Source organism: Scyliorhinus canicula, chromosome 10 (assembly GCF_902713615.1).
Source record: "Scyliorhinus canicula chromosome 10, sScyCan1.1, whole genome shotgun sequence".
Taxonomy (NCBI): Eukaryota; Metazoa; Chordata; class Chondrichthyes; order Carcharhiniformes; family Scyliorhinidae; genus Scyliorhinus; species Scyliorhinus canicula.
The window spans coordinates 58,147,444-58,170,526 of record NC_052155.1 but is presented as its reverse complement, the minus strand read 5'-3'; the positions used below and the strand labels follow the sequence as shown (position 1 = coordinate 58,170,526).

Below are 23,083 nucleotides of genomic sequence, written 5' to 3'. Positions count from 1 at the left end.
AAGTGCTGGCTCAGGTGAGAAAAGCAGTGTGCAGCCCACAGGTAGGGAGGACAATCTCGGACTGGCTGGTGAGAATCACATTTTCAGCCTCCTGAGAGATTTGGCAAACTGGGGTGCAAACTCCCACCCTGTGTCACCATTTTACATTGTCAGACTGCATCCATTTACCATTTTACCCCCCCCCCCCCCCCCCCCCACACTCTATGCATCTGTTGCTGAAATCTTTTAACCTGAAGTAATAAAGGCAATAATAATTACTCCCGTACTCTTCCCACTGACTTCCCATTTGCCACCCTTCAACGACCTGAGATCATATCAATCTCCGTTTGCTTGTATTCTATCCTGTTCCAAGTTCTGGTGCAAGGTTTCATGTTCGAGTCCCACTCTGGGGCTCAAGACAAAAAAGGCTGACACTCCCAACAAAGTGCTGAGGAAGTGCTGCACTGTCAGTGATGTAATCTTTCAGGTGAGATTCAAACCAATGCCCCATCTGCCTGCTCTGGTGAATATAAAATACTCAATTACACTATTTCAAAGAAGACCAGTGTTTTGGTCAATGATTAGCATTCAATCAACATAACAAATACGTTATCTGATCATTATTACATTGTTTGTGGGAGTTCATCATCCACAAATTGATTGCCACATTTCCTACACTGCAACAGTGACTGAAGTTCAAAAAGTACTTCAATGGTTGCAAAGTGCTTTGAGAAGACCAGTGGTCATGAAAAGTGCTATATGAATGCCAACTTCCCAATGTGGAGAAGGTACGGAGCTGGGTCAGAGGGGTTGACACCCAGTTGGTCAGAATGGAAGAGAGTTTGGGTAGGGGGTCAGGATTGAAGGCACTAGCAACAGCGCTGCTCCCAATGGCCCCGGGCAAATATTCAGGGAGCCCAGCTTTGTTGAGAATTTGGAGGGAGTTCGCCAGCACTTCGGGTTGGGGGCCGGGTCAAGGGAAATGCCGATTCGGGGGAACTATAGATTTGAGCCAGGGAAGTGGGATGGAAATTTTCAGAGATGGGAGGGGAAAGGAATTAGGACACTAAAAGATTTGTTTCCTGGGGGTCGGTTTTCAGGCTTTTAAAAAAATTAAATTTAGAATACCCAATTAATTTTTTCCAATTAAGGGACAATTTAGCGTAGCCAATCAATCTACTCTGCACCTTTTTGGGTTGTGGGGGAGAAACCTATGTAAACACGGGGAGAATGTGCAAACTCCACACAGACAGTGATCAAACCTGGGACCTCGGTGCCGTGAGGCAGCAATGATAACCACTGTGCCACCGTGCTGCCTCAGTTTGCAGGATTGAAGGAGCTGGGAGCGAAGTATGGGCTGGAGCAGGGGGAAATATTTAGATGCATGCAGGTTCGAGACTTTGACGGAAAGGAGATACTGAGCTTCCGCATTGCTGGAGAAGACGCTGACAACGGGGACTGGAGAAGGGGGAGTATCGGCGGTTTACGGGGCTATTTTGGAAGAGGAGAAGGCACCGATGGATGGGATGAAGGCAAAATGGAAGGAAGAGTTGGGAGAGGGTATGGAGGAGGGGTTCTGGTGTGAGGTGCTTCGGAGGGTGAACGCCTCCATCTCTTGCGCGTGGTTGGGGCTGATACAGCTGAAGGTGGTGGATAGAACTCACGTCACAAGGGCGAGGATGAGCCAGCATTTTGAGGGGGTAGAAGGACGAGGATGAGCCGGCTTTTTGAGGGGGTAGAAGATGTGTGTGAACGTTTTGGGGGGTGGGGGCTCCCGTAAAGCATGTTCATATGTTTTGGTCCTGTCCAAAGCTGGAGAATTACTGGAAGGAGGTGCTTAGAGTAATCTCTAAAGTGGTGCACGTGAAACGTCCCGAACCCTTGGGAGGCCATATTCGATGTGTCGGACCTGCCGGGGTTGGAAACGGGTACGGAGTCAGATGTTGTAGCCTTTACCTCGTTGATTGCCCAAAGGTGGATCCTGTTGGGATGGAGAGCAACCTCTCCAACCTGTGCCCTGGCGGGTCGGGGGGACCTGCTGGAATTCTTGACTCTTGAGAAGGTCAAATTTGGACTGAGGGGAAGGATGGAGGTGTTCTACAATTTATGGGTGTCATTCATTATGCACTTTTGAGAATTGGATTACATCAAACATTGCGGGGTAGTGGGGGAGAGTTGGGAGGGTTGGGGGGAGGGGGCCTTTGTGTTAATGGTGACTATGGGTGATTCCTGATTCGTTTTTGTTATTTCTATATGTTAACGTGGGCAATGTTTTGGGGGTTTGGTGAGAGGATAGGGTTGTTGTTATTGATATGGGGATTGATATTGCATTCATTACTGATTATTGTTTATTGTTGGTGGGTGTAAATTAGGGAGAAAATGTGAAAAAGGAGAATTAAAATATTTATTTAAAAAAATGCAAGTTTCCCTTCTTTACCTAAATATCTCTCTGGCTTCATCCCTTTATCTCACTATAATCTCCAAATGCCTCCGAGCACCTCTTCAAATTTCTCCTTTAAGAGGACCTGGTCCTCTTATGAGTTCTCCACTTTTTTCATTCCACTGTTGGTAACTCTGGTCTTCAGCAGAGTAGATTGGCTTCCCTGAAAGGAGCTGGATTCTTCAGAATTTCCACAGAAAAATGGATCACTGCCTTATGTCATCATTCTCAGGGCACCAGGAAAGTCTGTTGATTTTCCTGGATGTACCTTCCTGCACCCAGGTCCCATGTTTTGGAACTCACTCACAAAACCCTTCGGCTTCTCCTTATGTCTTCCTTTAAGACTCTTTGTTAAAACTCACCTCAAATCTAACTTGTGGTTGTATTTTCTAGTCTCACCTTCTTTGGCTTAGTGTCTATTTTAGCTTACTGCTCCAAAAAATGTCTTGGAATGATTTTATGTGCAAGCTGTTCAGCTAGTAAACATATTGAATGTATATAATGCACCCTAAGGGTTTGGTTTGTAATTATTTAAGTGGATGATCAGATGGACTACATGTGCCAGTCAGATGTAAATGCTTGCTGCTCATGTCACTAAAATAATATTAATTGTCACCTTGCTGTTCTCCTACCCATACTCCCTAGAAAGTAGTGTAGAGGAAAATAGAATGATTGTCAGTTCATTGGGCTCAAGCGCCTCCAAGAATAGTTTGAATATTAAAATACAGACTTGGGCATGTTTATTTAAAATAGATTTAAAAAGCCTTAATTAAAATGATTCAAGATGGGATTTGCCTTTTATATGCTAACGCTTGACAACTCAATTTCAAGAGTAAGTTTTTCTTTTCAATTTTTTGAAACCTTTGCAACCAGAATTCATGAATTAGACGATTATAATGATTTTCCCCTCCCTTTTGAAATCAAAAACACAACAATTGTTATCACTCTCAATGTGAATTATTCATTTATGGTGAAAAAATAAAGCTATTTTTCTTGCCTGGAAGCTATTTATTTATTGCAGAATCTATTATTCCAACCTAGATCAAGCATGAGAGATCATTAATACAAAAGCATAAAACTGCAGATGCTAAAATCTGAAACCAAAAACAGGAAATAATGGAAATACTAGTGTTCAGCAGGCCAGGAAGCATCTGTGGAGCAAGTCAGAAGTGAACATTAACTTTTATTTCCATGGATGCTGCCTGGCCTGGTTATTTCTAGTATTTCTTATTGCATAAGAGGGGCTGGTTTAGCTCACTGAGCTAAATCGCTGGCTTTTAAAGCAGGCCAGCAGCACAGTTCGATTCCCGTACCAGCCTCCCTGGACAGGCGCCGGAATGTGGCGACTAGAGGCTTTTCACAGTAACTTCATTGAAGCCTACTCGTGACAAGTGATTTTCATTTTCATTTCATTTTCGATTGGCTAATTTTGTGGATCTAATAGTGACTCCGTGCTGGTTGATTGGATAATGAGGCTTTAAAATCTTTCTTTGAGTTTTAAAAAATTTTACAAATATTTAATTGTTTTCTTATCTTTTCTTACTAACAGCAGCAAGATGGAGATCGTTGACGATAATACAGTTATCAGAGCGAGGGGGCTACCTTGGCAGTCATCTGACCAAGATATTGCTAGATTCTTCAGGGGTCTCAACATAGCTAAGTTAGTATTTAACAGGAAAAAACATTTTATGATAATATACGCAATCATGGAATTTCCAAATAATTATTATGTGATTATTGTTTTTAAAAATGTCTTTGAGATTTTGTTCAGCTGTTTTTCTTTTCCCTGTTAAGTTTCATTTCCTCCTCCCTTATTAGGTGGGGTGGCGTACACAGACTTGTTTCAACAACACCAATTCCATAATATTTAGTTCGGTGAGAGCTCAATAGCATTTCAACAGGAGTTGAAAGGTATAAAAGAAAGAGTCTTTTCTGGTCCTATGATCCGAAAGGAACAGGGTACTAGATGACTCCTTTGATTTTTAGGGCTTCCCTTTGTCAAGAAAATATTTCTAGGTTCTACTCTGCACCTTGATGTCAAAAGGTAGATCCTGGCATTTTCAAAAATTATGATGTGAATTTGTATAATTTCAGTGTGTGTCTCCTCTTTTGCCCATCATACATTTGTCTCAGTAATACTTTGTAAATCTGCTCCTCTACATCATTGCCACTATTTTGTATCCTCTATAATAACATCAAGTAGCATAATACTCATTATTTTTATTTTGCCTCCAAATAGAGTCTTTGACTTCTCACTCTCTTTCGAGCACAAATATTTATCTTTCCCATCTTGGCTGAATATCTTGTCCGGGCATTAACCATATGAATCTTACCTTTTTTTAACTTTAGTCCCAGTTATAACCACTAAATTCTATTCTGAAGTGCTTTTTTATGCTTGCCGCTCACAAATTGTGTTAACTCTTCTTCATATGTTTTTACAGTCCACTACAAACATAACCTAGACCTCCATTTTTATACTTTCTGATTCCACCTAATTGTGTATGACTTATAACACTAATTGTTTCTCCCTGTCTTCTCTGCAACTTGTTTCTAATTTTAATACTATGGATGGAATTCTCCCAAGATCCCGCCAGCGGGTTCGATGGTGGTCATGGAGAGAGAATATGGCAGAAGGCCCAGAAATCAAATTTTCAGACGAGTGTGAATTTAGAACAGAATCATCTGCTGTTTCCTGCCATGGTGGGTCAACAAACCCGCCAAAGGCTGGCGTGAACCTAATTTGTATCCTGTTAATATCTTTCCCCGTGCCCAATTCTCCACTATGCTGGCAGGAAAGCTCACCAACGTCGAAGCACTTTTGGGACAACATAATAATAACCTTTTTTTTGTCATGAATATGAAGTTACTGTGAAAAGCCCCTAGTCGCCACATTCCAACGCCTGTTCAGGTAAGCTGGTACGGGAATTGAACCTGCGCTGCTGGCCTTGTTCTGCATCACAAACCAGCTGTCCAGCTCACTGAGCTAAACCAGCCCTGCGTGCAGATTTTCGGGATCTACCTTTTTTATAGGTGACTGCTCAGATCACGGAAATCCGAGGGGAGGACGAGAGGATGATGCTGGAGGCCTGCAGCTACCGGATATGGAAAACGCATCGCACTGAATGATGGGTGGATCTTCATGCACGTGGGCCAGCACAAAGCAGCTCTCTGGAATTGGGTGCTCTTCATGCATCAGCCTCCACCTCCGCAATGTTGAAATGACTTCAGAACCTCCGTGCTCCTGGCATGGCCGAGAATACAAGACCAGGGATGTACTTCTGAGGCTGTATAAGGCTCTGGTCAGACCCCATTTGGAGTATCGTGAGCAGTTTCTGGCCCCATATCTAAGGAAGATGTGCTGGCCTTGGATAGGGTCCAGAGGAGGTTCACAAGAATGATCCCTGGAATGAAGAACGTGTCGTATGAGAAATGTTTGAGGACCCTGGGTCTGTACTCGTTGGAGTTTAGAAGGATGAGAGGGGATCTTATTGAAACTTGCAAGATACTGTGAGGCCTGGATAGAGTGGACGTGGAGAGGATGTTTCCACTTGTAGGAAAAACTAGAACCAGAGGACACCATCTCAGACTAAAGGGACGATCCTTTAAAACAGAGATGAGGGGGAATTTCTTCATCCAGAGGGTGGTGAATCTGTGGACCTCTTTGCTGCAGAGGCTGTGAAGGCCAATTCACTGAGTGTCTTTAAGACAGAGATAGATAGGTTCTTGATTAATAAGGGAATCGGGGGTTATGGGGAGAAGGCAGGAGAATGGGGATGAGAAAATATCAGCCATGATTGAATGGCGGAGCAGACTCGATGGACCAAGTGGCTGAATACTGCTCCTATGTCTTATGGTCTTCACTAATGTGCTTCAGAAAGCCAGACTCCTTGCCAACCGCAAGTAGGTATGTAGTGCGAAGGGGGCTGGGTGAGAGGTGGAACGATTCCGTGGTGGTGGGAGTTGATGAGACTGGGAGGGAGCGGGATCAAAGACATTGGAGGCGCAGTGAGGAGAGTTGGGAGAAGGGTGGGGTGGTGGAGGGGAAAGAAGATGCTGCAGGGCAAGGTACTGTTGGGAGAAAGAACTGAGGGAGGGAGGCTGGAGGGGTGGGGGGTATAAGGGTGGAGGTGGGATTCATGGTGATGGGGTTGGGTTTTAGGCAGTGGGGGGGGGGGGAGTGGTTGCAGAACGCCATGGTGTCTGGGGAGAAGATGGGGTGGTGACCGAGAGAGATGGGGCCATGAGAGAAGGTGTAGTGAAAGAGAGGGGGGTGTAAGGAATGGTGAAGGTGTGGGGGTAGACAAAGGGGTAAGGGATGATGCTGCAGTGAGTGTAGATGGAGTGAGGAAGTGAGTCTGGAATGCTGGAGGAAGAGGTGAGGGAAAGAGTCTGGAACACTGAAGGCAGAGAGGATAAGGACTGGAGTGAGAGGATGGAGTGTAGGGCTTGAAGCAGTGGGTAAGGTCAGAGTGATGGTGATGTTGCATGCTGGACTGGAGGGGTGTGGGGGGGCAGTGGGTGGGAGAAGGAGGAATATCGGGAGAGGTAATCTTGGCCTTGCATGTCTCCATGATGCCAGAACTAAAGATAATGTCCATGCACATGTTGAGCAGACGTGTGCTGCATCAGAGTAAGTGAGTGGAGATGCTGGTCAGTGGAGATGGCTAACTGAAAGAGAATCCCAGAAGGTAGCATTGGAAAAGCTCAGCACGGTTAGATGAGTGAGATGGTCGGAGGATCCGCATGCATGAGGAAGTGCTTGCATGAGGCTGCGAAAGGCCCTGCCACAGAAACCACCCTCTCCAGAATCATTGTGTGTGGCTGCGTGCAGATAAACTTCCAAGTGATGTTGGTGCTGAAAGATGTCGCTAGACATTTATTTAGTGCAGGTGTGAATACATTTGTGTAGAATTGCCAGTGCTCACCCATGCAACCACTTGTGCTCACAATTTCTTTATTTTTCTTGGTCTACCAATAGATGGGGCTGGGCCATCCACAGCAGGGGCAGCATGTGGAATTATCAGTGCTGTTACCCTTGGCTTTAGCCGCTGTCCTTCTAAGGTGGAGGCCTGGACAGTGCAGCTGACTTTGGCTTCCCACCACTGGGCCAGTGACAGCGGCTGAGACCGAAGTTCGTAGACTGAAGGGATTCACAAGGAGTGGACAACCTCTCTCCTGAATGGATGACCCACTGTTATCCAGATGCTGCTTCTCCTCCCTTAGGGACCTATAGGGCCCCTGCCTGACTCTTTGAGAGGAAGGATCACCTGGAGGGATGTCAAGGAGCCATTTATCCTCTCGTGTTGCCATTGAATGAACCCGCCCATAGCAATGGTGATGGAGTGAAGGTTTTCCTGCATCTCCACATCCTGATGGACAAGGGTCTCCATGGAGTCCACCACCCTCCCAATGGAGACCACCGTGTGCACACAACTGTGGACCATGTCAAAGAGCTGGCAAACAGACTCCTCTGACTCATGTGTGACATTGTTACTGGCATCCATCATGACAATACTCGCCCTCTTGCTTACTCGCCACCAATAGCTGGAAGGCCAATTCCAGAAGCTTGTTATCAGACACAAGCCTCATAGATGCCTCACCAGCTGTTTTCCGAGAGATGGGGTGCTCAGCTGAACTTGCTCCCTCTTGCTGCAGACACGGATGACCACCAGTATGTGTGGCCTGACCTGAACTACCGCTAATAACCACCGTGGTGTATGCACATGAGCTGGTGTTGGGTGCAAGTCAGCACTGTGCCTCAAATGGTATGGAATTCTCCTTTTCCACTTCTATCTAGGCTGGTGCTGGGGGTTGGAAAAGGGATGGCCCTCTTCTGGCCTTGGTCTCTTTGTGGGCGTACCTGCAATTGCAAAGGGAGAGTGACCAAGGCGGAGGTGCAATTGACCCCTGCTCTCCATACAATGGGAGCATCTTTAGTAGGTGGGCAGCGAGGGCCAAGCTCTGCATCAGCAACAGCTCTGTCCCATTTAAACCCATGATCTCCAAGGTCATTTTCTCATATTCGGTGAGGGACTTGTGTCATGGTGGACCCCCTCCAGTCTTCTCTAATTTACTCTCGTTGTACCAGGTCTTCTCCTGGTCAAAGGAGAGAATGTTTGTGAAGGGTTACATGTTTCATATGTTCGATCGCTGCATTTCAGATAATTCCTTATAACTCATTCTGTGTGGCATGCCATCACTTCTGCGTATTGGGCAGAGGTTGTGGACCAGCTCTCCGTAAAATACAGAGCATGCCTACATGTAAGGAAACGCACAGTAAGAAGTCTTACAACACCAGGTTAAAGTCCAACATGTTTGTTTCAAACACTAGCTTTCGGAGCACTACTCCTTCCTCAGGTGAATGAAGAGGTATGTTCCAGAACCATATATATATAGACAAATTCAAAGATGCCAGACAATGCTTAAAATGCGAGCATTTGCAGGTAATTAAGTCGTTACAGATCCAGAGATAGGGGTAACCCCAGGTTAAAGAGGTGTGAATTGTCTCAAGCCAGGACTTCGCAAGCCCAGGCCAGATGGTGGGGGATGAATGTAATGCAACATGAATCCCAGGTCCCGGTTGAGGCCGCACGGAACTTGGCTATAAATTTCTGCTCGGCGATCCTGTTGCGTGTCCTGAAGGCTGCCTTGGAGAACGCTTACCTGGCGATCAGAGGCTGAATGCCCTTGACTGCTGAAGTGTTCCCCGACTGGAAGGGAACATTCCTGCCTGGTAAGGAAAGGATTATACATGGTAGTGATGCAGAGGCTATTCATTCCCTCTGTGCCAGTGTTCACACTCCGACATGTACGCACATATGTGTACACACAACGCACATATACACTTTGTGAGGCAGGGCATGTGGTTGCCACTGGTCTTTGAACGCTGACATTTTGGATTCCTGTATGGATTGTGCCACCATGGATGGGAATTACCCTGGCAGAGAAAATTAGGTCATTCACTCTCCTAGCACTGGGTTGCTGATCTTCCTTGCACCCTATGGGCACTGACTGTGTCAGCCACCTGTAGCAGGTTTGTCTCCTTGCTGGGCCTCTTCTTCCCATCTGCCAGGAATAGAATATCCCTCCTGACCTTGATGTGGTCAAGGAGGACACCCAGCGCTTGGTCTCATAAAGAGAGAATTCCGGCCTATACCTTTCCCTCTGCCAAATTAGATTAAACCCTTCCCTGCAGCACTTGTTAACGTGTCCATAAGTATATTGGTACCAACTCTGTTCAGATGTAAGCAGGAGATCGTGAACAGGTTTCTCCAGCCATAGAGGTGACCTCAAATGTCCTAGAAATCTGAATCCCTCACTTCTGCACCATGTCTCTAACCAGGCATTAATCTGCCATGTCCTAATTTAAGCTCCCACTAGTCTGTGGCACCACATCTAACCCAAAGATTACTATCTTTTTAAGGTTCTACTTTTTAATTTCCTCCTTGGCTTATTAAACTCAGGATGATCTCAGTCCTCATCTGTGCGACATCTTGGTTGTGTCATTAATCATAACTACTGCTTTTACTTTCCATGATGTACTTTATAAGGGAGAAAATGTACCATATGGTTCTCTCATCAACAGTAGCGGAACTTCCTGTTTGTCCCTGGTATTGTTGAATCTCAAATTGCCACTGCATTCCTTTGCTTCACTGTACCAGCTTCAGGACTGCATACCTGCCAGGTATTGTTGTCTTGATCGATGTTCAATTCTGAATATTGTTTAAAGGGTACCATGCTACCGAAGGATTCTTACAATGTCAGCCTTTTTCCTAACCTTCCCGTTTGCTACCACTTACTACAGTACTCTGAATTATTTTTGGCTGTGAACTGACTCCTCCTGCAATGCAGGAAACTTTCAATCACTACCTAATTCAGGAAAAGGACGCATTTATTCCTGACACTGTGCAGTTTACTTGTAATTGGGTAAATACGTATATACACTTGGAATGAATCCAGCTGCTCATCGAGCCCAGAAATCCCTCAGTGGGAGTTCAAGCAGCTGGTGGCACTTCCTGCAAAGCCTCCAGGACACACACAGCATCCTGACGTTTCTACATGGTGCAATCGTACCAATTAGAAACATAAGAAAAAAACTCAGTGGATATAAAGCGATAATTTATTTAGTTGCTATTCACTGGAACTAAACTGCACCATTTTTCTATTCGGTTGTCGAAGTAAACTAACCAAATGTTGAACTCCACGATGTTACCTGCATGATTGTCTCAAAACCCCGAAGGATAACTATAAACACTGGTTCTTAGTGGTGTATTTATGTTTGGAATAATGTGAGTCCAATTGTTGTGTACACAATTAAGAAAGAATATTTATTATAAAAGACTAATATACACTATGACACTATGAATAATTAAATACATTATGCTCTTTAAAGTTATAGCTTCCCAAAGTATACCTAAGTTTCCTGAAGTAACTGAGCCACCTCTTTTCCTAAACAACATCCAATTTTAGTAACTATGCAGGTCAAATCCAGTTAATAGTTACTACTTTTTAAAAATAAATTTAGAGTACCCAATTCATTTTTTCCAATTAAGGGGCAATTTAGCGTGGTCAATCCTCCTAGCCTGCACATCTTTGGGTTGTGGGGGTGAAACCCATGCAAACACGGGGAGAACGTGCAAACTCCACACGGACAGTGACCCAGAGCCGGGATCGAACCTGGCCCTCAGCGTCGTGAGGCAGCAGGGCTAATCCACTGTGCCACCGTGCTGCCCTCAATAGTTAATAAAGTGACCAACTCTGGGGCAACATCTCTTTCAGCGAAGGCATGCTACTGCGTCCTTCAGAGGAGAATATCTGCAATCTGCTGTGGCTCTAATGTTAGCTGGAACAGGCCCCTGTGGTTTGGATCACCGATTGAACTGGCCCTCTGTGAACTCTGCTGTCTACCTTGGTCAAATTCCTTGCCTTTGAAGTTATCATTTGGATAGCCTCACTAATTTCTGGCAAATAATATTTCTGATCTGGCTACTTGCAGCTCAATGTCTCTAGCCTACGTCTTGTTATTGGGCAAATCACATCTCATTATTCCTCTTGGCGCTTGCCAGTGTTGCTACTTTGCTGATTATATTTTAATCACAAGGTCACTGTTAAACTCACCAAAGACTAAATGATTTACTTCAACTTAACAAGAACCATTGAGGCACCAAATCCAATGTACCCCACAGGGGCCGGTTAGCTCAGTTGGCTGGACAGCTGGTTTGTGATGTGGAGTGACACCAACAGTGCGGGTTCAATTCCCACACAAGGTTATTCAATCTTTCCCCTCGCCTGAGGTGTGGTGACCTCTGGTTAAATCACCACCAGTCAACTCTCTCTCAAAAGGGGAGGTAGCCTATGGTTACTTTCATTTTGCAAAAAACCTAAATATTGGCTATCTAGATACATAAGCTGAATACTTGCGTTAGATTAAAACATAACATGGTAAATGAGCAGTGGCAGAGATTTAGGGAAAATTCAGAACTCTCAACAAAAATGTTTTTGATGAGAAAGAAAGACTCTGAGAAGAATGCACCATCTATGGTTAACTAAGGAAAATAAGGATGGTATCAAAGTGAAAGAAAAAAGCTACATTGCTGTGAAGATTAGAGGTAGGCTAGGTTAGAAATCCACAAAGGATGATTTAAAAACATAATAGTGAGGGAAAAAATAAGAACACAAGCGTGAAATGTGAAAACAAATAGTAAAAGCTTCTACATGTAAATAAAAAGTGAAACAGAGTTGTCCCCCCCCCCCCCCCCCCCCCCCTCCCCACACACACACACACACACACACACACACACCGGTCCCAAGAGAGAATAAGACTGGGGAATTAATAATAGAAAACAAGGAAATGACAAATACTTTGAACAAGTATTTTGCATCTGTCTTCACAGTAGAAGATACAAAGTATCCCAAGAGTAGCAGAAAATAAAGAGGCAAAAGGAAGGGAGGATCTGAAAACCATCACCATTGCGATGGAAAATGTACTGGGGAAACTAAAAGGTTGACCAGCCCCCTGGACCTGATGTCTTCCTAGAAGTGGCTGTGGAGACGGTGCATTTATTGATTATAACCGTCCAAAATTCCTGAGACCCTGGAAAGCTTCAAATTGATTGGAAAACCGCAAATATAACACCTCCTCCAGAAAGGAGGCGACTATAGGCAATTAACCTAACCTCTGTCAGGAGGGGGTAGCATCAGCAGTTTACGGAGCTATTTTGGAAGAGAAGGCACCATTGGAAGGGATCAAAGCAAAGTGGGAGGAAGAGTTGGGAGAGGATATGGAGGAGGGGTTCTGGTGTGAGGTGCTCCGGAGAGTGAATGCCTACACCTCTTGCACGAGGTTGGGGCTGATACAGCTGAAGGTGATATACAGAGCACACCTCACGAGAGCGAGGATGAGCCAATTCTTTGATGGAGTAGAAGATGTGTGTAAACGTTGCGGGGGGAGTGGGGCCGCTAATCACGTTCAGATGTTTTGGTCCTGTCCAAAGCTAGAGGATTACTGGAAGGAGGTTTTTAGGGTAATTTCTAAAGTGGTGCACGTGAAACTGGACCCAGGCCCCCGGGTGACCATATTCAGGGTGTCGGACCAGCCAGAGTTGGAAATGGGTGTGGAGGCAGATGTTGCAGTCTTCGCCTCGTTGATTGCCCGAAGGCAGATCCTGATGGGTTGTAGGGCAGCCTCTCCACCCTGTGCCCTTGCGTGGCGGGGGGACTTGTTGGAATTCTTGACTCTCGAGAAGGTTAAGTTTGAACTGAGGGGAAGGATGGAGGGGTTATACAATTCATGGGCATTATTCATCATGTACTTTCAAGAATTGGATAACATCGAACATTAGTTGGGGGGTGGGTGGGAGGGTTCGAAGGACGGGGGGGGGCAGTGTGTGTTGATGGTGACTGTGGGTGATTCCTAATTCCTTTTTGTCATTTGTTTATGTGAACATGCGGGCTACTGTTTGGGGTTTGGTGGGAGGATGGGATCATTACATAGAACATAGAACAGTACAGCACAGAACAGGCCCTTCAGCCCTCGATGTTGTGCCGAGCAATGATCACCCTACTCAAACCCACGTATCCACCCTATAACCCGTAACCCAACAATCCCCCCCCCAACCTTACTTTTTAGGACACTACGGGCAATTTAGCATGGCCAATCCACCTAACCCGCACATCTTTGGACTGTGGGAGGAAAACAATATTATTGTTATTGATATCGGGATTGACATATTTGTTACTGATTATTGTTTATTGTTGGTGGGTGTAAATTTGGGAGAAAATGTGAAAAAGGAGGAGAATAAAGAAATATTTTTTAAAAAGCCAACTTAACCTCTGTCATTGGGGAAAATGCTGCAGTCCATTATTAAGGAAGTAATAGCTGGGCATTTAGAAAATAATTTGGGCAGAGTCAACCTGAATTTGTCAAAGAGAAATTGTGTTTTGACTAATCTGTTATTTGAGGATGTAATAAGCAGGGTGGAGGAACATGTGGATTTCCAAAGGCATTTGATAAGTTGCCACTGGGAATGTTTTCTACACCAGATACTGGTTGTGTTGGGGATGATGCATTCGCATGGATAGAGGATTGACTAACAGGAAAGAGAAAGCTGGGATAACTAGATTCAACATGGCACACTGGAACTATTGGAGTGCCACAGGAATCTATACAATGTAGATTATATACAATTTATGTTGATGACTTTGATGAAGTGACTGCATTGTAGCCAGATTTGTTAATGGTACCAAAATAGGTACAAAAGCCTGTTGTGAGGAGGATATCAAGAAAATGAACTGCAAAGATTTGACGGATGGAGCATAATGTGGGAAACTTTGAACTTGTCCACTTTGGCAGGAAGAGGGGAAAAACAGAATATTATTTAAATTAAGAATGCTGCAGAGCAGAGGGATCTGGGTGTTAGTAATCAGGAAGGCAAACTGGATGTTGCAAGGGGAATGGAGTATAAAGGTAGGGAAGTCTTTGCTATAACTGTACAGGGTATTGAGACCACACCTAGAGAATTGTGCAGTGTTGGGTTTCCTTGCTTAAGGAGGAACACATTTGCACTGGAGGCAATTCAGATGGTTTGCTCGGATGATTCTGGAGATTAATGGTTGTCTTATGAGGAAAGGTTGATCAGCTTGGGCTTATATTCATTAGACTTGAAAAGAATGAGATGATCTTATAGAAACATAAGATTCTGAGGGGGCTTTAGAGGATAGCTGCTGAGCGATGTTTCCCATTGTGGGGGAATCTAGAACTAGGAGACACAGCTTAAAGACTAAGGGGTCTCTCACTTAAGACTGAGATGAGGAGGAATTTGTTTTCTGAGGGTTATTAGCCTTTAGATTTCTCTACCCCAGAGAACAGTGGAGGTTGGGACATTGTCGTATTTGTGTTTCGATTTCTCCATTTTAAGTTGTACATTTGCAAAGAATTAAGCCCTTGGGTTTTGTTTTAGAAAATATTTTGTTGAAGCATTTGTAATGTTAACAATTTAACATGTTGACATTTCTAAAACAACCGCGTGGGTCGACGCACAAAATACCCCCTAAAAGGACAACAAGCAGTAAACCACGTCCCCCACTTCTCCCGCCCTGTCCCTAATTACCCGTATGCTGAGCCCCCTGTCCTTATTTAACATTACTATGCCTCCTGTTTTCCTCCCCGCCCCCCTCTTTCCCTTTACCCAGTTACTGCTGGCGTTCAATTTTTGTTGAAGAAATCGATGAATGGCCGCCAACTCCAGGCGAGTCCCTGTATTGATCCTCTCAGAGTGAACTTGATTTTCTCCAGACTGAGAAACCCTATCATATTGCTGACCCACACTCCTGTCTTCGAGGGCTCCGAGTCCCTCCATCTCCGCAAGATCCATCTCCGGGCCACCAGGGTGGAGAAGGCCAGGACATCAGCCGCCCTCCCCAACCCCCCCTCCCCCCTTTTCCTCCGGATCTTCCGACACCCCAAATATTGCTAATTCCGGACTTGGAGTTCCCTACCTTCCAATACTTCTGACATAATGGCCGCAAATCCCTGCCAGAATTCCCTCAGTTTCGGACATGCCCAAAACATATGAATGTGGTTGGTTGGGCTACCCCCACACCGTTCACACCTGTCCTCCACCTCCTTGAAGAACCTACTCATCCGGGCTACTATCATGTGGGACCTGTGGACTACCTTGAACTGAATCAAAATAAGTCTAGCTCAGGACGAGGATGCATGTACCCTTTTCAAGGCTTTTTCACACAGTTCAGTTTCCAGCTCCTCTCCCAGCTCCTCTTCCGACTTCCTCTTCACCTCTCTGATAGGGGCCCCTTCCCACTCTAACAATTCCCTGTATATATCCAAAACTTTCCCACCTCCAACCCCTGTTTTTGACAGCACTGTATCCTGTAGTCCCCCCGGGGAGAGGCGAGGAAAGCTTGGAACCTGCCTCCGTACAAAGTCCCACACTTGAAGATACCGAAACCCGTTCCCATCTGGCAAATCAAACTCCTCCTCTAATCTCTCCAAGGTCGGTAAGCCCTCCTGGATGAATAGATCCCCAAACCTCCCAATCCCTGCCCGCTGCCATCCCTTAAAAGCCCCCATCCAGCCTCCCCAGGACAAACCGTGATTGGCACAGATCGGTGACGACACTGCGCCCTCTCCAGTCTCATATGCTGCCTCCATTGCCCCCACACCCATCACCACTGGACTTGTAGAGTACCAAGCCAGCGAGAACAACAGGGGCGCCGTCAGTAAAGCCTCCAGACTCTTACTTTTGCAGGATGCTGCCTCCATCCGCTCCCAGACCAACCCCTCCCCCACTACCCACTTCCTGACCATCGATATGTTGGCAGCCCCGTAATAGTTAATAAAGCTCGGGAGAGCAAAGCCACCTTCTCGCGGGTCTATTCCAGGAGTGCCGTCTTTACTCACGGGGTTTTACCCACCCGTATAAACCTCGCTATCGCTGCATTCATGCTTCTGAAAAAACCTTTGGGATAAAAATCGGGGGACATTGAAGAAAGAAAAGCAGCCTCCGAAGGACCGTCATCTTCACCGTCTGAACCCTCCCTGCCAGCGTCAGTGGGAGCATGTCCCATCTACGAAAATCCCTACTCATTTGATCCAATGCTTTGCCCAAATTTGACTTGTGAAACTGCCCCTAATCCTTGGCAAGCCCTTGGTTTTTGCGCTTGCATTGTTAAGGGAGAAGTGTTGCAAATACCCAGTTTAAAATGGAGACTAAGTTTAATGTTTCAGTAATTCACTGTCAGAAATATGCAAATAATATGATGTTGCATTTACAAAACTAACATCGCTTATATTTCTACAATGCAAATGGCGCACCTTGAAACCCAACATGACAGATTAAGAATCCCTTAAGGCAGGGATGGGCAAACTACGGCCCGCGGGCCGCAGGTCTTTATGCGGCCCACCAAGATCAAGTCATAAAAAAAATAAAAAAATTTTTTTTTTTTATAAGGTTAATGGGGGGGGGGGGGGGCTGTTGGGTTACTGGTATAGGGTGGATACGTTGACTTGAGTAGGGTGATCATTGCTCGGCACAACATCGAGGGCCGAAGGGCCTGTTCTGTGCTGTACTGTTCTATGTTCTATATGAGGCGCCCAGAATCATAACCGGGTGAAGCGCCATTTTTGAAAAGTAGAGAAAAAGAGGGCTAAAGGCAGGATGCCGCCGGGGGAAGCGCTGAGGTATATGCCGCACGCTAATTGGTTACAACCGAGACTATTAATTAATATACTATGCGGCCCTTTAAAATTGTGAATTTCTGAATGTGGCCCTTGCACGGAAAGGTTTGCCCACCCCTGCCTTAAGGTATGATATTCTTGGGGATCCCACATAACATGGTCGTGTGATGCCAGAAAATACAAGTAATTAAAATTAGTCTTTCATTAAAGGAAAAAACACAATAGCTTAAAAAATTGCATGTTAATAAATTACTTTATACTGTTATAATTAGGAATCTGTAATAAAACAGTAATCCAAAATTCCTGTGCCGAAGATGAGCTACTTGAACTTAATTCTTGCAATTATTGATCTCTTCTGAGTGTCCTGTTACATAATTGTCCAGTAATTTATTGAAAATATCCTTTATACAGACATCCAAAGCAACATTGTATTGTTTGCATTTAGTTTGAATTCTATTGAGTTCATAACAAAACGTTTTGGTTTTTTTCTATCCCTCTGGTACTATTTTGAACTGAATTTAGCTTTCAGGACTGTGCATTATATTTTTTAATGCTTAAGCTGTAGTTGTGTATTCTATTGTGATGTGTGAAAAATAATTTTACGTGACTGCAGTGTTGGTTCTGAGGGAACTTTATTTGAGGAGAGGAATAGTACTGTAAGGATAGACTATTTTTGCCTTGAGATTATTTTAATAAAATATCAGACTAAAATTTGCATTTAAACAGTACAAGTTATTTAAGTAATTATCTGTAAACATTGAGAATTGATTTTTGACTAACTAAAAATGAAAAGCAATAAAATGTTTGTATTTTACACTTGATTAAATGGAAGCTCTTTAAAGACTTACATTGAGCACTTTCTTTAGGACAAAATTTATTAACTTCACAATCTGAAATTTATAGAGACATTTGTGTAATTGTTGTTTTGCAGCCCTTAAAGGCATGCTTTTTGTATTTATAGGGGTGGTGCTGCACTCTGCCTAAATTCACAGGGAAGAAGGAATGGAGAAGCTCTTGTGAGATTCATCAATGATGAACACAGAGATCTGGCACTACAAAGACACAAACATCACATGGGAAACCGATATATTGAGGTATATATTGTGCACTCCTTTAATCTAGAGTTGCTGGGCAATGGGAAAACTGTACATTTGGTAAAATCTCTCATTCCCCGCATTCTTCCCGCACACCCACATTTGTGAGTATTACATTTTCAAGATATGTTACAATTACTTACAGCTGCTTACGTTGCATATATTTCAAAATGTGTATTTTTCTTTTATTGATGCCTTTACCCATATATGCAGTTTTGATAAGTATTTATTTTGGCACAAATTGATTCATTCTGAATAATGCTGACAACTTTTAGATTTACAAGAAAACAATGTTAACAGCTGAAACAGTTGGGATATCAAACATTTACATGGGCTAGAGAGTATATTCAAGTATTGAAATCAACTGCTTGATGAGTTGTAACATTTTTGTCGGTAAAAGTGGGAAATTAATTGTAAGTGGTGACAATTACAGTTTGTAGAACTCTTGTGAAGAATAATGGTTTTTAGAATAGGAAAACAATCGAGGCAAAAATGACATTTTTCAAAAGGTTTCATTTATGGCATACTTTCATTCCACATTTAGTCCTCGCAAAGAGAACCACTTTATACTTCTCGGCATTGAGCTCCATTTGCCTTGCTTCTGTCCATTTTGTCATCCTGAAGTCAACAGCTATCCTCATCTCCACATACTGAATTGTCAAATTCTGTTTAATCTTCAAACTTTGTTGTGCTGCTCTCGGGTCATTTATAAATTTTACAAAACATGTCGACCCAAAACTGTTCTCTGAGGAACTCTCTGTTCTCTATTGGAAACTACCACCTAGTCTGAAAAATATCCATCCACCATCATCTGCTTTTTTAACTGAGCCAATACTACAAGAGCAGGTCAAAGGCAGGTCACAGTGAGTGCACCTACACTTCAAGGCTGCAGCACTTCAAGAAGGCAACTCGCCACCGCCTTCTGTAGCGCAACTAGAGATGGGCAATAAATGCTGGCCTAACCAGTTGCACCTACAACCCGTAAATGAATTTTTAAAAAAATTCTGCATTCAATCACCATTTTCTCCTTAATTCCATCGACTTCTATCTCCTGTGGCACTTCGTCAAACCGAGAACATATACTGCACCGCCTTGATCAGACTTCTATTTTACTCCATCAAAGAATTCACTTAAGTTAGCCAAACACAATTCATATATAATAAATCCATTGGTTAACCCATGTGTACATTTTGGACGATGGTCCGCAATCTGAGTTTGCCATCGCGCACGACACAACCACTGCATTCCGCCGCCGTGCTCATACGCGGACGCCCGACCGGAAATGCGGGGCCCCATATCCCTGTGAGGAGCACTCCGGTGCCCTGCCAGCCCCCTGCAGGTAGGAGAATTGCTCAGGACTTTCTTAAGGAAAGTCAAGAGTGACATGCCAGCTGACTTCCGGTTGCGGCTATGACCAGCTAAGTCGCACGTTTGGCTGCTCCTGTTAGGAAGGTGTTTTCGGGCCGATTGGAGGGCCCCTAACGGCGCTGGAACGGCAATTCCCGGTGGGGGAAGGTTCCCAGAGGAGAACCCCGAAAAATTTATGGTCGTCACCCGAAGTGGGGCAGGAAAAAAAGCGGCAGCAGCTCCCCGAAAAAAGCGGGAGAAGAAATCCAAAATGGCGGCCGGCGGCGCACCCGAGGACTGGAGGAAATGGGCGGAGGAGCAGCAGGCCGCTCTCCTGCGCTTCTTCACGGAGCTGAAAGTGGAGCTGCTGGAGTCGATGAACGCGACGACCACCAGGCTGATGGGGGCACAGGCGACCCAAGAGGCGTCAATTCGGGAGCTGCAGCAGGAGATGACTGTGAGGGAGGAGGAGGCCACGGTCCTCGTGGGAAAGGTGGAGGTGCACGAGGCACTCCACCTGAGATGGCAAAACCGATTGGAGGAGATGGATACCCGCATGAGGCGAAAAAACCTGAGGATCCTGGGCCTGGCAGAAGGGCTGGAGGGGTCGGACCTCCAGGGGTATGTGGCAGAAATGCTGGGCTCACTGATGGGGGCAGGGGCCGTCCCTTCGCCCCTGGAATTGGAGGAGGCCTACAGAGTAATGGCCAGGAAGCCAAGAGCAAACGAACCCCCGAGGGCGGTGCTGGTTCGGTTCCAGCGATTCAGTGACCGGGAGAGGGTGCTGAGGTTGGCCAAGAGAGAGAGGAGCAGCAAATGGGAGAACTCGACGGTGAGGATCTTTCAGGACTGGAGTGCGGAGGTGGCAAAGCGGCGGGCCCGGTTCAACCGGACGAAGGCGGTGCTGCATGCCAAGAGAATCAGATTCGGGATGCTGCAGCCAGCGCGCTTGTGGGTGACCTATGAGGACCAGCACCACTATTTCGAGTCCCCGGAGGAGGCGTGGGCCTTTGTCCAGGAAGAAAAGCTGGACTCGAACTAGAACCAGGGGATACTTGGCGGTCGTTGCCGCTCTGGTGCTTTAAGCTGGACACGTGGCTTTCTTTTGGTTGGATTTTCACTTGGCCGTATTTTTGGACCCTTTTTGTTCTCTATACCAGTTTTTTCTCTCTTTTTTCTGTCATTTATAATGTTATGTTGGGAGGGCGGGGTGGGGGGGGGGAGTGCCGGGGGCATGTGTTTCTTGTGGGGTTTTTGGTTGTTTTGTATTTATCGGTGTGAGATCGGGGACGGGGGTGGAACTGAAGATGGAGGGGCGGGGAGGGGCGGGGAGGGGCAGGGCGAAAGCGCGGGCTTTCCTCTGGTTTCCCGCGCACGGGGCAGAGGAGGGAGGGGGGTGGGAGTAAGGGGCGTGGTCAGCAATGGCTCCCTTTCCCGCGCTGGAGCGGGGTCAAGGAGGGGTGGTAAGGGGGGGACGTCCCACATGCCGGGAGGAGCCGGAGTGTGGCAGGGGCAGCCGGGTCAGCGTAAACCAGCTGACTTATGGAAGTACTATGGAGGGTGCATCGCGGCTAGGAAGGGTCCTAGCCTGGGGGGGGGAGGGGGGTGGGGGGGGGGCCACCGGGTTGCTGCTGAAAAGGCCAGGGAGGAGAAGCTGAGGACTGGAGGGGTGGGGGGGGGGGGGGGGGGCGCCATCGCCATGGGGAGCGGGTCAGAAAGGGAGGGCTGACTCGGGGCGAGCAGGTGACAGGATATGGCTAGTCGGCAGGGGAAAGGGGCGGGCTGCCCTTCGACCCGGCTGATCACTTGGAATGTGAGGGGGCTGAATGGGCCGGTCAAGAGAACGAGAGTAATCTCGCATTTGAAGGGACTGAAGGCGGATGTAGCAATGCTACAAGAGACCCATTTAAAGGTGGCGGATCAGATCTGCCTGAGAAGGGGGTGGGTGGGACAGGTGTTCCACTCAGGACTGGACGTAAAGAACCGGGGGGTGGCGATCCTGGTAGGGAAGAGGGTGTCGTTCGTGGCGGCGGAGGTGGTGGCGGATAAAGAGGGTAGATATGTCATGGTGAAGGGTAGGCTGCAGGGGGAGAAAGTGGTGATGGTTAACGTGTATGCCCCGAACTGGGACGACGCTGGCTTCATGAGGCGCCTACTGGGCCTCATTCCGGACCTGGAGGCAGGGGGCCTGATTATGGGGGGGGACTTCAACACAGTGCTGGACCCCGTGTTGGACAGATCGAGTTCAAGGACGAGTAGGAGGCCGGCAGCGGCAGAAGTGTTGAAGGGGTTTATGGAGCAGATGGGAGGGGTGGACCCCTGGAGGTTTGGGAGGCCGAGGGCGAGGGAGTATTCCTTTTTCTCCCATGTCCACAGAGTCTATTCTAGAATTGACTTTTTTGTTTTGAGCAGGGGACTGATCCCGAAAGTACGGGAAGTGGAGTACTCGGCCATAGCGGTCTCAGACCACGCGCCACACTGGGTAGATTTGGAAATGGGGGAGGTGCGAGACCAGCGTCCGCTGTGGTGCCTGGATGTGGGGTTGCTGGCGGATGAGGAGGTGTATAAGAGGGTCCGGAAGAGCATTGAAAGATATCTGGACATTAATGACACGGGGGAGGTGCAGGTGGGGATGGTATGGGAGGCCCTGAAGGCGGTGATCCGGGGGGAGCTGATCTCCATACGGGCACATAGGGAAAGGAGGGAGAGACAGGAGAGGGAGAGGCTGGTGGGGGAGCTTCTGGACATGGATAGGAAATATGCGGAGGCACCAGAGGAGGGGCTGCTGGGGGAACGGCGTAGTTTGCAGGCTAAGTTTGACCTGTTGACCACCAGAAAGGCGGAGACACAGTGGAGAAGGGCGCAGGGCGCGATTTATGAGTATGGGGAGAAGGCGAGTAGGATGTTGGCGCATCAGCTCCGCAAGCGGGATGCGGCTAGAGTAATTGGGGGAGTGAGGGAGAGGGGTGGGAACATAGTGCAGAAGGGGCCAGAAGTAAATGGGGTTTTCAGAGACTTCTATAAGGAGCTGTATCGGTCAGAGCCGCCGACGAGGGGAGGGGGGATGGAGGGCTTCTTGAACAAACTGAGGTTCCCCAAGGTCCAAGAGGAGCTGGTAGAGGGGCTGGGGGCGCAGATAGGGTTAGAGGAGCTAGTCAAGGGGATTGGGCATATGCAGTCGGGGAAGGCGCCGGGGCCAGACGGGTTCCCGGTGGAATTTTACAAAAGATATTTGGGTCTGGTGGGCCCTGTGCTGGTGCGAGCCTTCAACGAGGCATGGGAGGGGGGGGCTCTGCCCCCGACAATGTCGCAGGCACTGATCTCTCTGATCTTGAAGCGGGACAAGGACCCCGTGCAGTGTGGGTCATATAGGGTTATCTCGCTCCTGAATGTGGACGCCAAGCTGCTGGCAAAGATCCTGGCTACCAGGATAGAGGATTGTGTGCCAGGGGTGATACACGAGGACCAGACGGGTTTTGTGAAAGGGCGGCAGCTTAATACGAACGTGCGGAGACTGCTAAACGTCAT

At 46.6% G+C, this 23,083-nt stretch overlaps 1 protein-coding gene across 3 annotated transcripts in view; it reads left to right on the top strand.

Annotated features, from left to right (window-relative positions):
* The window catches only part of LOC119972396 (epithelial splicing regulatory protein 1-like), a 133,833-nt gene that overhangs the window by 13,611 nt on the left and 97,139 nt on the right, over positions 1-23,083 (top strand). For all 3 annotated transcript variants that reach the window (XM_038809009.1, XM_038809008.1, XM_038809007.1), the window contains exons 7-8: positions 3,969-4,079; positions 18,076-18,208. In XM_038809009.1, coding sequence (XP_038664937.1) covers positions 3,969-4,079; positions 18,076-18,208 — 244 coding nt within the window. The remainder of the gene's footprint in view (positions 1-3,968; positions 4,080-18,075; positions 18,209-23,083) is intronic.